The sequence below is a fragment of the Carettochelys insculpta genome, chromosome 31 (assembly GCF_033958435.1).
Source record: "Carettochelys insculpta isolate YL-2023 chromosome 31, ASM3395843v1, whole genome shotgun sequence".
NCBI classification, from domain to species: domain Eukaryota; kingdom Metazoa; phylum Chordata; order Testudines; family Carettochelyidae; genus Carettochelys; species Carettochelys insculpta.
The window spans coordinates 12901544-12915607 of NC_134167.1; the positions used below are offsets into that span (position 1 = coordinate 12901544).

Here is a 14064-nt window from a genome sequence, read left to right on the forward strand (position 1 = left end):
AGAGCAGAGCCTGCATTTGGAAAAGGTGCCAATGAGGAAACTAGCCCATTGTCTGAGGAAGATTCACCAGCCTGGGGTGGCTGGAGAAGGAACCACCAGGAAAGAGCATTCCAGGTGTGACTCTGAATCCAGCCATGGGGGCTGGAGCAGAGGGAATGGCTCTGGGATGGGCAGTGGTGTCCCTGCTCAGGACACTGGTCCTTGGTGCAAGAAAAGTGCTTCTGCTTCTGGGGAAGTGAATCCTTTGCCTGAGCCTGTGGGGGCTCGAGATGGAGCCACAACCAGCTCCTGGGTTTCACCTACACCCAGGATCACTTCTGGCCCATCAGGCAGATTCCCATGTAATCCCCCTCCAGGCAGACAGCCAGTACCACCGGACAGAAGGTCAGGGTCCCTTTCCTTCCTTCTGCTACCAGCTCCTTTATCTTCATCAGTCAGCATAACTCCATTGCCCATCTGTTCTTGTGTCCTGGCGAGAGGATGACTCTGGTAGGACAGAGTCCTCTCACCCCCTCCCAGTAACACCTCAGCATCAGGCAAAGAACAAGTACCAGAATCGTCTGGTCTCTGGGATTCCCTGATGATACTAACTGGATCAGACCGAGTTAAAGCATCATCCCCCTGAGAGACACAGTGCCCCTTTGGAGCCAGACAGGGGTGAGTTGTTGTTTGGGGGAGCTCTTGAGGAAGAGAATTTCCCTGAAACTTTTCCTGACCCGTCTATGGGGACTGCAGAAAATGGGAGTGAGGTGGAGGAGAGTGAACAGGAAAGGTGCTTGTCTGTAAGCACCAGAGCAACCCTTTGCCTGGGGAGAAGTTTGTTTCAGCTCCTGATGGCCAGGACCTGCCTGAGTGTGAAACCACTGGCTGTGCTCTGCAAGGGTCCAAAGCAGGCAGGGTAAAAGTTTCTCAGGAATTGGAAGTTGATGCAAGTAAAGTGAAAACTATCAGGGAGTGTGAGCAGCCCTGTGAGAACCAAGTAAAACAGCTGCACAGTCAGTCTCTGTAGGATGCAGGAGAGGGCCAGCAATTCCCCATCTCCAGATGGTGGAAACACTTATATTCTTATACTGGACTCCACTTCTGATTCCATGGGGAGGCAGTAGTTGGAGGGGGAAGGACAAAGGAGCTGTGGCCCTGGTGGGCCAGTAAGGGATAAACAGGGATTCCTCCATGTGGATTCTGCGTCTGGGACTCACAAAACAACTCTCAGAAAGCAGTTTGGTTTGCAAATTTCCAGGCTGGCTGGGAGGGGGCCGTCTCCCTGAGATCATCAATGGCCCAGCTCTTGTTAGAAGGGAGGGCACAGCCAGAGAGATCAAATTTCTACCCCAGGGGGCAAGAGAGAAGATTAGAACTTGATGGTGCTAAGAAAGGCCTCAGCCATTTATCCCCAAAATACCAGATTCTCAAGGATGTTGCACAAAGGTTGTGGTCTACCAAAGAGCAACGTAAATGTACAGTTGCAATGGGTTTGTTCTGTTACTCACGCTGACTGCTGTAACCAAGGGGTGCTGCTACCAAAAGCTGTAGAATTGTACCATGTACTGAATGTTTGAAAAGAGCCATGTGACATGATGACATTGGTGTAGAAGCATGAATTGTATGTTGAAGGAGTCTGTAACTCTGAAATGTCACCATTGTTCCCTGTAACTAGTCTTGCAACCTCTGACATGAGAAGGAACATTCCAAACCTATTGTGTGGCATGGAAGGGGAAACTGAGGCACACAACCATTGTGGTGGTCTGGTTAAATGCCAAGGGTGGAAGCATTTGTACCTTCCGTTACTGGACTGTAACTGAATTCCAGACATTGGCTGGAGCAGCTGTATGGACTGGTGGTCAGATGGGGCAAGACCCAGACCACAAAAGACCTGTTTGATCTGTTGGTGCTGCAGCATCTGTATGGGCTCTGCCTGCCCGACTTGAGAACGTGGCTGACGGACCGGGGCCGAAGCAGGGAGACCAACCAACCCAAGGGAACTAAAGGGACTTGCCCGGCTGCATCACATGAAAAGGGCCAAGACCAAGCTCCTGACTTGGAGCCTCCCCCAGCAGGACTATGACGTGGAGGTGGTGCACATCAAGGGGAGAACAGAGGGTACAGCCGATGCCCTGTCACAAAGGGAGGGCCCCGAACTTCCCCAGGTCACCAGTTGAGTGACCCCGCTCAGTTCGGTCTGGAAGGTGGGAGAGATGTGATGGAGTGGGAGATACCTGTGTGTGTGTGAGTGGCTCACAGAGGGTGTGGGGCTCCTGCTGGTAACCTTGATGACCAGGTAACACCTTTGTACTGGAGACAGAGGAGGAGGTGGAGCCTGAGAGGTTTGAATTGGAACTGGGAGTTAGGAAGCAGTTAGTCTGGGCTGAGGGAGAGAGAGAGACAAAGGAGGGGGCCAGGCCCCAGATCTGGGGGCCCCTCGGGGCCTCCTCTCCCCGATATGAATTGGACTGGCTGTCTCTGCCTGCTGCACTGACTCCTCTGTACGATGCTGTGTCCTGTCGGCTAATAAACCCGCTGTTCTGCTAAGTGAGAGACTCTCCTGCCTGCGGACAGGGTGCAGAGCTTGGGGGACCCCAGAACCCCATCACACACGTGTATTCCTGCACACATCTGCAGCTGTGCACACTCACAGTCCTGCACACATGCACACACTACTCACACGTGTATTCCTGCACACATGCACACACACACTACTCACACGTATTCCTGCACACATCTGCAGCTGTGCACACTCAGTTCTGCAGATGCACGCGCAGCTCACACATGTACTCCTGTGCACGCCCACCTCCCCCCGTGCACACACCCGCACAAGGGTCCCGCCTAGCTCGCCTGACTCCGGCTTTCCTGGAGTCCCCCCGGGCAGGTGGCCCCCGCCGGCCCCAAGGCGAAGCAGCCCGGAACAGGAGACACTCGGGGCGGGGTTTCTTTAAGTCGGTCCCGCCCCCCCACCCCCGCCGGCCTCGCCCCGCCCTCCCCCGAAGCGCTGCCCGGGCGCAGAGGAGCCAGAGCGCAGCGCAGGGCTCGGGGAGGCTCCGGGGGCGCTAGCGGGGCGCCCGGCTGGGCGGATCCTGCCCGCGGGGCTGGCTGCAGCCTCGGGCCCAGGTGAGTCGGGGGGGGAGGGGGTCCAGATATAGGGATCCTCTGATGTTCCCCCGCCCGCGGCACCGCCGGGCAGCCGGGCCCCTCTGGTGCCTGAAATGCAGCTGCATCTGGGGCGGAGCCGCGCAGCCCTTTCCCCGCGGAGTTTATCGCCTCGGTGCCTGGCGCTGGCCGGCCCCGGAGCGTATTCCCCACCCCCACGGCGCGACAGGAGAGAGCAGCCCGGGAGCTGTGGAGGGCATTGGGGTGGTTAATGCTCACCAGTGGGGGGGCTGCCAGACTCAGGAGCCCCCCCAACCTCTGTAACATCCTATAGCGAAGAGGAGCAGCCTGGTGCGAGGTGTGGGCCTGGAGTCTGGGGAGTTGGGCTGGGCCCCCCTCACCCCCTGCCTTTCCAGTTTGGGTTGGCAGCTCTCCACCCCACCACTGCACCGGGGGACCAGGGCAGAGCACCCCCTGGAGCCCTGAGTCATCTGTGCCCGGCCCAGCCCTGTGGCACTGGGGTCAGGGTAGACTCGGAGGGCAGGGTGCCCATCCCTGAGTCACCCTCTGCTTCCCGCGGGCCCTGGCAGGTTGCGGGGGACCAGCCAGCAGCTCCATTCCTGGACCCCCCTGCCCCAGAGTGCAGGGCCCCCGCCCCAGCCATCAGTCCCTACTGCAGCCTGGGGCAGGAGCTGGGCCCCTGGGGGCAGGAGCTGGGCCCCTGGGCACAGGGCTCGGGAGGCTGAAGCAGGATTTGGGGCTGTCCCAGGATAAGGAGGATGACTGGGGGGTGTCTCCCAGCCTGGCTGGGTGAGTAGCCTCGCAGGGGGGGCGGAGGCTGGGGTCAGTGGGGTGTGCTAGCTGTTTCACATTCCCCCTTGCTGCACAAGTGAGCACCAGACTGGGGGTGCTGGCAGTGGGGTTCCCTGTGTGCTCTGGGCCATGGGGGACCCCTCTGGAGCCCCCCGGGCTCTGCCACAGAGGGGCAGCTGGAGTCTTGTGCCTGGCATTTCTAGGGTGGCCCAGGGCCAGCAAACTCACCCAGGCCTGCTTGCCAGCTCCCTGCCCAGCTGCTGGCATTGCAGCGTCTGCCTGGGCCCTAGCACAGCTTGGGGTCCCAGCACCCAGCTTCCATGGGCAGGTCCCCACCCCGGCGCTCCGGGGGCTGGCTGTGCTGCCCACTCAGCCCATCTCTGGGGCTGCGGTGCAGGCCTCAGCCACTCCCAGCCATGGGGACTCCTGGAGCTAGGCAGCCAGCTGTGGGCCTGCCCCATATCCTCACCCAGGCACTGCTGGAGCCGAGGGGATGGCCGGGCCCTGGATCCCGACGCCCATGCCAGCAGGAACGCCTCGGCCCCCCGGCTGCAGGCTGGGCAGGTAAAGCTGCTGAGGGCTGGGACCGTCTGGGACCCCCTTGTGGCCAGGGGCGGGCGGGCCAGGCCGGAGCAGGTCTCTGCCCCGCACGCGCCCCATGGAGCAGCGGCACCGCCTGGAGCTCAGGAGAGAGACGCCGGAGCCGCCCGTCTCGGCCCAGCTGGCGGTGCTGCTCTCACTGCTGTGGATGTTCCCGTGGCCCGTCGGCACCCGGCCTGCGCCCACCCCGGCGGACGAGAGCGGGGAGGTGGTGGTGAGTCCCACGCGTGCGGCTCTCGGGGCTCCGCTCGGCCCCTGGTTAGTGGTGTCTGACCTCGGCTCCTCCCCAGCCCCAGCTACCCACAGCCAGGGGAGAGAGCAAGGGTCTCTCATGGTCCCGCCTCCTGCCCTGTCCTCACAGCTCAGCCAGTGCCCCTCACTCCTGCCCACAGCCAGATCCTCCTGTCCCAGCTCTGGGGTCCCCGAGGCAGAGCCTGGGGGGTGAAGACGACTGGTGACAAGCTCGTGTCGCTGGTGTCCTGAGTCAGCATTTGAACCCGGGGCTGGGGAGGGGCCCTGGGTCTCTGCAGGGGTTGCTCACTTCCTGGGTGCCGGGCCAGCCTGTGTCTTGGGGGGCGGGGGCGACGTTACTGTCCGGGGGAAAGGTCCCGCTGCTGGTGCCAGCAGCTCCGAGAGGCCGGCCGAGCTGGACACCTGCGCTGGCATCTCTCTCCCCTCCGTGTGCCCAGGCCTGGCTGACGCAGTACGGCTACCTGCCGCCTGCCGAGCCTGGCGCCGGCCAGCTGCAGACCTGGGAGGCCGTGACGAGCGCCATCCGTGCCATGCAGCGCTTTGCGGGCATCCCCGAGAGCGGCATCCCAGGTACGCAGAGCTGCCCCCCATCGCCGGTGCCCCAGCCAGACAGACCCCCAGGTCCACCTGCCCCACACCATGCCCTGGCCTGGGCCCCCGTTGCCCCAGGATGCTCCCCCCACCTGCCGGTCTCTGCCCCCACCCCCACATCCGCCACCAGCTCCCTTCTGCCTGGCAACCTCCCGGGGGGCCCCAGTTCTGTCTGGTCCTGGGTGCAGCTCCCAGCAGGGACTCCTGCCCTGCCACACTGCCTGCCGGCCCACAAGCAGCCCGTGGCCGCCGCATGGGATTCCTGGCCGGCCCCTTGGCTTGGCAGGACTCCCCGTGACCCAGCTCAGGGGCCAGCCAGGCAGCACCCCCTTCCCGCCAGCCCTGGGCTCCCCGCCTGCCTTTGCTCTGCAGGTGCTCCTTGGGGGCGCTGCGGTCCCGGGGGAGCAGCGGGGCTTTCCCCAGAGGCAGTCTGCCGGCTGGGCGCTCCGCCCCAGCTGAGACCCGACAGCTCGCTGCAGGCCTGCGTACCGGTGACGCGCCCGTTTCCCTCCCGGTTGGCCAGATGACGCCACGCTGGCGCTGCTCCGGACGCCGCGCTGCTCGCTGCCCGACGTGCTGCCCCACCGGCCGCCCCAGCCGGGGAGTGGGAGGCAGCGGCGGAAGAGGAGGAGACGCTGGGGCAGGAGGCGCGCGGGCCTGCCTTGGGCCAAGCGGAGCATCTCCTGGACGTAGGTAGCCCAGGCGCCTGCTCCCGGCTGGCCTGGGGCGGGAGGCCCACGCGGACCCACCAGGGCACCTGGGTGCCAAGCGCATGGCTGGAGCCTCAGGGCATTTCAGGTGGGGGGGGCAGGTGTGACTCTGGGGAAGGGGAGGAGCCAGCTGGGACATGCCAGCGTGCCCTGAAAGGAGCAGGAACATCCTCCCGCCAGGTACAAAGACTGTCGCCTCCTGGGTGCTGCAGGTGGCTTTCAGCTCTGTTTGTGCAGCGCCTGGCGCGGCGGGGGGCGGGGACGGGCGTGGCTTTCAGGTCTGTTTGTGCAGCACCTGGCGCGGCGGGCGGCGGGGACGGGCGCGGCTTTCAGGTCTGTTTGTGCAGCGCCTGGCGCGGCGGGGACGGGCGCGGCTTTCAGGTCTGTTTGTGCAGCGCCTGGCGCGGCGGGCGGCGGGGACGGGCGCGGCTTTCAGGTCTGTTTGTGCAGCGCCTGGCGCGGCGGGCGGCGGGGACGGGCGCGGCTTTCAGGTCTGTTTGTGCAGCGCCTGGCGCGGCGGGGGGCGGGGACGGGCGCGGCTTTCAGGTCTGTTTGTGCAGCGCCTGGCGCGGCGGGGGGCGGGGACGGGCGCGGCTTTCAGGTCTGTTTGTGCAGCGCCTGGCGCGGCGGGGGGCGGGGACGGGCGCGGCTTTCAGGTCTGTTTGTGCAGCGCCTGGCGCGGCGGGGGGCGGGGACGAGCGCGGCTTTCAGGTCTGTTTGTGCAGCGCCTGGCGCGGCGGGGGGCGGGGACGAGCGCGGCTTTCAGGTCTGTTTGTGCAGCGCCTGGGCAGAAACCAGCAGCCATCAGTACCATCTGCTTTGGGGAGAGGGGCCCAGAGGGGTCCCCGAGCTGGGTCCTGGCCCCCTGCCCCCCTCTCCAGCCAGCCCAGACTGCCCCACTCCCAGCCCAGTTCCAGTTCGACCCGCCAGGCCCCTCCTCCCGCCTTTGGCCTGTGTCCCGGGGAAGAAAGGGGTCACCTGGCTGCCTGGGTTACCAAGAGCCTGGAGCCCCATTGTCTGCGTGTGAGACGTCCTCACACCCAAACTTCCCTCCCCGCCCTGCGCCGGTGCTGTGCCTGGGGAAACTGAGGCACCACCCGGGGTTACTGCAGGACAGTCGGAAACACAGGCAGCCGAACCAGAGGGATAAACCCTTTGCACCCCTCACCTCGTTACAGGCAGCCCAGGGCTGGGCTAGCAGGAGGTGGTGGGTCTGGCTTGAGGGGCATTACCAGGGCTCTGTGTGAGGAGCCCCAGGGCAGGGAGAGCAGGGGCTGCAGGTCAGCTATAAGTTGCAGCCACAGCAGTCAGTGGGATGGAAGACTAGGGCCAGGCTGGCAGGGGCTGTGTGTTGGAGTGAGGGGCACCGGCAGGGCTGGGGGGCCCAGGGCCAGGCTGGCAGGGGCTGTGGGTTGGAGTGAGGGGCACCGGCAGGGCTGGGGGTTGCAGGGCCAGGCTGGCAGGGGCTGTGGGTGGCAGTGAGGGGCACCGGCAGGGTTGGGGGTTGCAGGGCCAGGCTGGCAGGGGCTGTGGGTGGCAGTGAGGGGCACCGGCAGGGCTGGGAGTTGCAGGGCCGGGCTGGCAGGGGCTGTGGGTCGGACTGAGGGGCACCGGCAGGGCTGGGGGTTGCAGGGCCGGGCTGGCAGGGGCTGTGGGTGGGAGTGAGGGGCACCGGCAGGGCTGGGGGTCCCAGGGCCAGGCTGGCAGGGGCTGTGGGTGGCAGTGAGGGGCACCGGCAGGGCTGGGGGTGGCAGGGCCGCGCTGGCAGGGGCTGTGGGTGGCAGTGAGGGGCACTGGCAGGGCTGGGGGTGGCAGGGCCAGGCTGGCAGGGGCTGTGGGTGGCAGTGAGGGGCACCGGCAGGGCTGGGGGTTGCAGGGCTGGGCTGGCAGGGGCTGTGGGTGGCAGTGAGGGGCACCAGCAGGGCTGTGGGGGAGCTGGACTTGGGCCGAGGCCCGGGACCGAGGGGTTCAGTCCCCGGTTCGGACTCTCTCCCGGCGGAGGCCTGGCCTGGCGCCCACGTGCCCACTCGGCTGGCAGGGTGAAGACGTACCCACGGGAGCTGCGCCTGAGCCGCGACACCGTCCGCGCCCTGATTCACTACGCGCTGCAGGTGTGGGCCGCGGCCGCCCCGCTCACCTTCCACGAGGTGGGCGGCCCCGGCGCCGACGTGGCGGTGGAGTTCCTGCGCCTGGCGCACCGGGACGGCCACCCCTTCGATGGGCCGGGGGGCGGGGTGGCCCACGCCTTCTTCCCCAGCGACCCCCAGCGTGCCGGCCACGTGCACTTCGACAGCGACGAGGACTGGACATTCCGCTCGCCCGGTGCGCCCCGGCGCGGGGGGGGACAAGCAAGGGCCTGGCCAGGCAGGGGCTGCCCCCCACCACCCCCCTTGCCCCATCCAGGCAGGGGCTGCTCCCCCACTCCCCTTGCCTCATCCAGGCAAGGGTTGCCCCCCGCCCCCCTTCCAGGCAGGGGCTGCTCCCCTGCCCCCCCTTGCCCCATCCTAGCAGGGGCTGCCACCCACACCTGCCGCCCCTTCTCCTGGCATGGGGGTACCCATCGGACCAGAGGCTGCCGCCCCGGCCCCTCGTCATGCCAGACTCGCCCTCCCTGGGCCCCTTGCAGGTGACTCGGGGACGGATCTCTTTGCTGTGGCGGTGCACGAGTTTGGCCACAGCCTGGGCCTGGCGCACTCGCCCTCCGCGCGCTCCATCATGCGCCCGTACTACCAGGGCCCGGTGGGGGACCCGCTGCAGTACCAGCTGCAGGCCGACGACCGCGCGGACATCCAGGAGCTCTACGGTACGGCCCGGCCTGGCAGGGCGGGAGGGACTGGTGGGAGCCCCTCTGGGAGGCACGGAGGCCAGCCTGTCTCCAGGGCGCTCTGCAAGCCAGACCCTGCCGGCTGTGCCCAGCTATTGCAAACCAGCCCCTTAAAAGGGCTCGGCTGGTGGGGTGGCTGCACTGGGGGCCTGTGCCCCATGCGCTGAGCGGGCCAGTGCTCAGCCAGCCGGCAGCGGGGCAGGGTCGTCTCCCAGGAGGAGGAGCGGAGCTGGGACCGTCCCCGGTGTGCGTCGTGGTGGGGCCTCTGCCTGGCCAGCCGCACGCGCAGGGGCTGGAAGCTGATGGCCCTGTGCTGTCGCCTGCACCCAGGGAGCCACGTCCTGCCTGCCACGGAGAACTCGGAGGTGGCCATGCGGCTCCCGGACCCGCCATCCCAGCCCCACGACTTGCCTGCCTTGAGGTGAGCAGGACGGACCCTCCCGCCCCTATGCACCCCGGAGAGCGGCTCTCACCTCGCGCCGGCGTGGGCCTGGCTGGGGTCCCCGGGGTCCAAGCCCAGTCTGTGCTGCGCCCTACCTGGGCACCCCGGCTCTAGGCCCACCCTGGAGCAAGCTGGAGCCGGTGAATGGGCAAGAGGAGGGGGGGACCGGAACTGCTGAACAGCACCTGCTGCAGGAGAGCCTGGGGCGTGGCCCGTCTCCGAGGGCTCTGGAGAAGGGCCCCAAGGGGGTCTCCAGCCGGGCTCGCGCCGTGGGGGACTGGGACGGGGATGTAGGTATGTGACACCCCCGCTGGCGTAGAGCGGAGACAGCGGCAGCGTCCGCTCGCCGAGCGCGGGAGCTGTGGGATTGGAAGGTGGGGAGCTCAGCGCAGCCCCGGGGGGGAACCTTTTCATGCCATCACCAAGTGGGGGTCCCCGGCCCCGCCCCAGCTGCAGGCAGCCGTGGCTCTCACCCGGCCGGGGAACAGGAGGGTCTCAGGCCACAGGGACACGGCGCAGAACAGACTTAGCACAGGGGCCAGAAGTGGCCAGCACCATCTGCCTTGGGGAGAGGGGCCCAGAGGGGTCCCCAAGCCAGGCCCTGGGCCCCTGCCCCCCTCTCCAGCCAGCCCAGACTGCCCCACTCCCAGCCCAGTTCCAATTCAACCCGCCAGGCCCCTCCTTCCGCATTTGGCCTGTGTCCTGGGGAAGAAAGGGGTCACCTGGCTGCCTGGGTTACCAAGAGCCTGGAGCCCCATTGCCTATGTGTGAGACGTCCTCACACCCGAACGCCCCTCCCCGCCCTGCGCCGGTGCTGTGCCTGGGGAAACTGAGGCACCACCCGGTGTCACTGCAGGACGGTAGGTAACACGCATGCAACCGAACCAGGGGATAAAATTCTCATCCCCCACACCCTGTCTGACAAGCCGGGGTCCCCGTGGGGCTTGCAGCCAGGCTGTTGTGTGGCAGTGGGGCTCCAGAGCAGTTCAGCATGTGTGGGGCTGCCCCATGCAGCCAGAGCCTCAGCCCCAGCCTCTCTGCCAGGCCTGCGGGCAGAGGGCCCCGCCAGGCCCCGTGGGAGGGCAGAGGGGAGCCGGCCCCCTGCAGTGACGTGGTCCCCACTGCTGCAGCAGGTCGGAGAAGGGGTTCCCGGATCGCTGCTCTTCCAACCCGGACGCCGTCGCCCGCATCCGAGGGGAAACCTTCTTCTTCCAAGGTCTGTCTGCGCCGGGCAGGTCAGGGCAAGGGCTGCTGGGCTGGGCTGGGCTGTGGGGGGGGCCTGGGGCTGGGGGGACCAGCTGCCTGTTCACCCCATTGAAAGCTGGGAGGACGATCTCCGGCAGGGGGCAGGCTGCGAGGCCGGGAGGGCCGTCTTATCTGCGGTGAGATGTGGGTGCATGGGGGGAGACAGGCTGGGGCTTCTCTTGTGCCCCCACCTCCCTTGCCCAGCCCCCTCGCCCCGCGCTGGCAGCAGGAGTTGGCCCCGTGGGGACCGGGGCTGGGATGGGGACCCACTCGGCGCCTAGGGCCAGCCACAGGTGGTTTGTGCCCCACGAGACCTGCCCCAGCTGCCACCTCCCTGCCCGAGGAGCCCGGCAGCCCTGAGCCATAACCCTGCCCCGGCTCCCAGCTGTGGGAGCCCTCGGCTCTTCCTCCTGCCCCAGCTCGGGGGGGCTCTGGGTCGGCCAGGGACAGAGGGACTCTCCGCCACTGGCCCAGCTGTGGCGCTGCTTCCACCAGCCTGGGCACGGTGTGCTAACCCTCTGCCGCCCCCGGCTCTAGGTCCGTACTTCTGGCGCCTGAGCCACGGCCGGCACCTGGCCTCCCGGCGCCCCGCCCTGAGCGCAGCCTTCTGGCGCGGCCTGCCCCACAGCCTGCCCCGCGTGGACGCTGTGTACGAGAGGCACACGGACCATCGCATCCTCTTCTTCAGCGGTGAGCGCTGGGGCCGGGCCGGCCGGGGGTGACGTACGCCCTTGTGCTGCCATTCCAGGTTTAGCTGCCCTCTGCCGCCACCCTTGGGTGGGGGGGTTCCCCGGCTGCTCCCCTCGGCGCCAGGCTCCCACTCACTTCTCCCTGCCTCCCCCAGGGCCCCTCTACTGGGTGTTCAAGGACAATGGGGCAGAGGAGGGGTACCCACGCCCCATCACGGACTTCGGCCTGCCCCCCGGGGGAGTGGACGCCGCCTTCTCCTCGCCCCACGACGGGAAAACCTACTTCTTCAAGGGCGGCCTGCAGTGGCGCTACGACGAGGCAGCCGGGCGCATGGACAAGGGGTCCCCCACCCGCCCCCTGCTCTGGGGGCAGCTCCCCGCCCTCCCGGACGACATGCTGAGTGGAAGTGATGGTGAGTCGCCCCTCACCCTGGCCTCATGGCCACGCAGCGCCCCTGGGCCAGGAGACTCCCTGCTCTCTGCACCCGCCAGTGAGTGCACGCTAAGGGCCCCGCTGGCAGAGCCCTGACGCACTCGTGACGCCTGTCTCCCTGCAGGAGAGGTGTACGCCTTCCAGGGCAGGCGGTACTGGAAGCTGGACTGGCCCAGCCGGAAGCTGGAGCCCGGCTACCCTCGCTCCATTGCCAGGGACTGGCTGGGCTGCAAGGGGGAGCTCCACCTGCCCCCCAGCGCCCTGCCCAGTGCCCCGGCAGGAGCCAAGCTGCATCCGGCCGGCCGGGGCCCCCCACCGGAGGTGGAACACTGCCTGTGTCCCAGTTCTGCCCCCCGTGCCGCGGGTGGCTGGATGCTGGCGGTGCTGCTGCTGCTGCGAGGGCTGGGCTAGGTGGCCGGGGGGGGGGTGGTGGCCCCCACGCTCCATGCTAACCACAGAGGTGCCAGGCCAGGCTCTGCCATCCCCTGGAGGGAAGCTGCAGCAGGGTGCCCAGGAGCCAGTGTGTTGCCAGGGCAGGCAGTGCCAGGGTCGGGTCCCCGGGGCTGGACTCCCCAGCCCCCCCTGCGCTCGCTGGCTGCCCATGGGGACAGAGCTGGGGCGGGGGCACAGGCCACCTCCACTCGCTCTGAGCAGGATCAGCACCAGTGGCGGCACTCAGAGGCCAGGCCTCTGCCAGGGGCTGTCAGCTGGGCCCAGGGACGCGGGACTGAAGGAGAGGCTCCCCGTGGGCCGCTGACTGACGCCAGCTCTGAGGCCCCATCTCCCTGGCTCCCCCAGCGCTGGCCCGAGGCGGGAGCAGAGGCGAGCTGCAGCTTCGCTCGCAGAGCGGGAAACGGAGTTCATACACCCGGTGCCCACGGCCTCGGCCTGCCCCTCGCCCTGCTTGCTCCCCCCAGCTCTGCCCCCTCTGTGCACACCGGGCAGCCGGCGGACGGACCCTCTTCCGTCCCTTGGAGCCACCCTGAGGTGCCCAGCCTGGCCTCACTGCTGTGCAAACGGCCCCCCTGTGTCTGAAGGACCCCGGCGCTCCAAAGAGCTGCTGTCCCCACCCTGCCCCAGGGGACCCCCAGCCCGCTGGGGGGGCCGAGGTGAACAGCCCTAGGGAGCTGCGCAGTGGGCTGGGGGCAGGGAGGTGAGGCTCACAGTGGAAGCAGCCTGGCCCCAGCACTGTGGGAGCCATGGCCTCCCCTCTCAGGGCAGATAAGCCCCGCTCAGCCCCGGCCCAGCTGGGAGAGGCCACAGACCCCGTCCTCCCCACGTCAGGCCTGGATTGGCGCCCGCACTCCCTGAGACAGGAAGCGGCCACTGCTGCTGGGCGCCGGCGGAGCTGCGGCAGTGGGCGTGACGTGCCCGGGCTTTTAAACGGAACGTGGAAGAGATTTCCGTCAGCAGCGTACACCGGGGCCCCGATTCCTGTGCTCGGTGGAGGACTCCGCTGAAAGCTGGTGATGCCTGGCGTCTGGCTGTGTTGGGGAAGTTCACGATGTCGGGCTCGGTGTCACAACAGGAGGTGAGATCTCCCCCCCAGCCTGGGAACACTTTCCCAAATGCCCAGCACAGCTTGGGAACTTGGGACTCTCACCCGGCATGCGTCTGACGGCAGAGTGCCACAGCCGTCCACCTGGGTCAGGTCACCCTGACTCGCCAGCGCCTGATGGGAAGGAGAGAGGACTTTTTCCCTCAATGGAAAAACTATAAGAGGAGTCCTGGCAGGTTCTTTTCCTCCCTTGTGGCTTACGCCTGTCTGGACTGGGGGTCCGTCCCCCAAGAGGACGCTTGCTAAGACTTTCAAGAATCAGCAGATAACATCACTGCTCTGTCTCAGTCCTTGTAACTGATGTATGTAAGGAACCACTTCAGCCATTTCTCCCTCCCTCGATCTTTCTTTCTTTGTTAATAAACCTTTAGAGTTTAGATCTGAAGGATCGGCCCAGCATGGTGATTTGGGTAAGATCCAGGTGTATATTGACATGGGGCTGTGGTTGGACCCTTTTGGGGCCTGGAAGAATCTGTGTGGAGCTGGTGAAATAGGTTGTAAGAACTTCTCAGCTGAGTAGGGGGCTGTTGGACGGGGCATTTTGAAGTAGCTGGAAGTCTGTGAGTTTGCTTATGTGGCTTCTGGCTGGCCAGTGGGGCTGGCAGAGGTACTTTTGTGGCTGGTTTGATTTGCCTTAGTGAGAAGAAGTTATGCTTATGCTCCAAAATAGCTGTTAGTCTATAAGGTACCACAGGATTTGTTGTTCTCGAAGATACAGACTAACACAGCTCCCTCTCTGATACTTAGCGAGAAGGAAATCCCAGCCTGGGGCAGTGAGTTGGCTGGATTTAAGCAAAGCTACCCGAGACTGCTTTCCATAGCT

The 14064-nt window shown here is 66.3% G+C and overlaps 1 protein-coding gene across 3 annotated transcripts; it reads left to right on the top strand.

Annotated features, from left to right (window-relative positions):
- Positions 1-3005: 3005 nt before the first annotated feature.
- LOC142004253 (matrix metalloproteinase-17-like) lies at positions 3006-13626 on the top strand. Of its 3 annotated transcripts, none has more exons than XM_074981774.1 (11): positions 3006-3105; positions 4371-4711; positions 5187-5319; positions 5864-6029; positions 8089-8372; positions 8677-8853; positions 9205-9295; positions 10447-10532; positions 11099-11251; positions 11406-11663; positions 12968-13626. In XM_074981774.1, the coding sequence occupies exons 2-11, from the start codon at positions 4556-4558 to the stop codon at positions 13141-13143; spliced, it is 1680 nt and encodes a 559-aa protein (XP_074837875.1). In that variant the 5' UTR covers positions 3006-3105; positions 4371-4555; the 3' UTR covers positions 13144-13626. The 3 variants fall into 3 exon arrangements, with proteins under 3 accessions (XP_074837875.1, XP_074837873.1, XP_074837874.1); XM_074981772.1 differs by having other exon boundaries at positions 11808-13108; XM_074981773.1 differs by having other exon boundaries at positions 10450-10532; positions 11808-13108.
- The last annotated feature ends 438 nt before the right edge of the window (positions 13627-14064 follow it).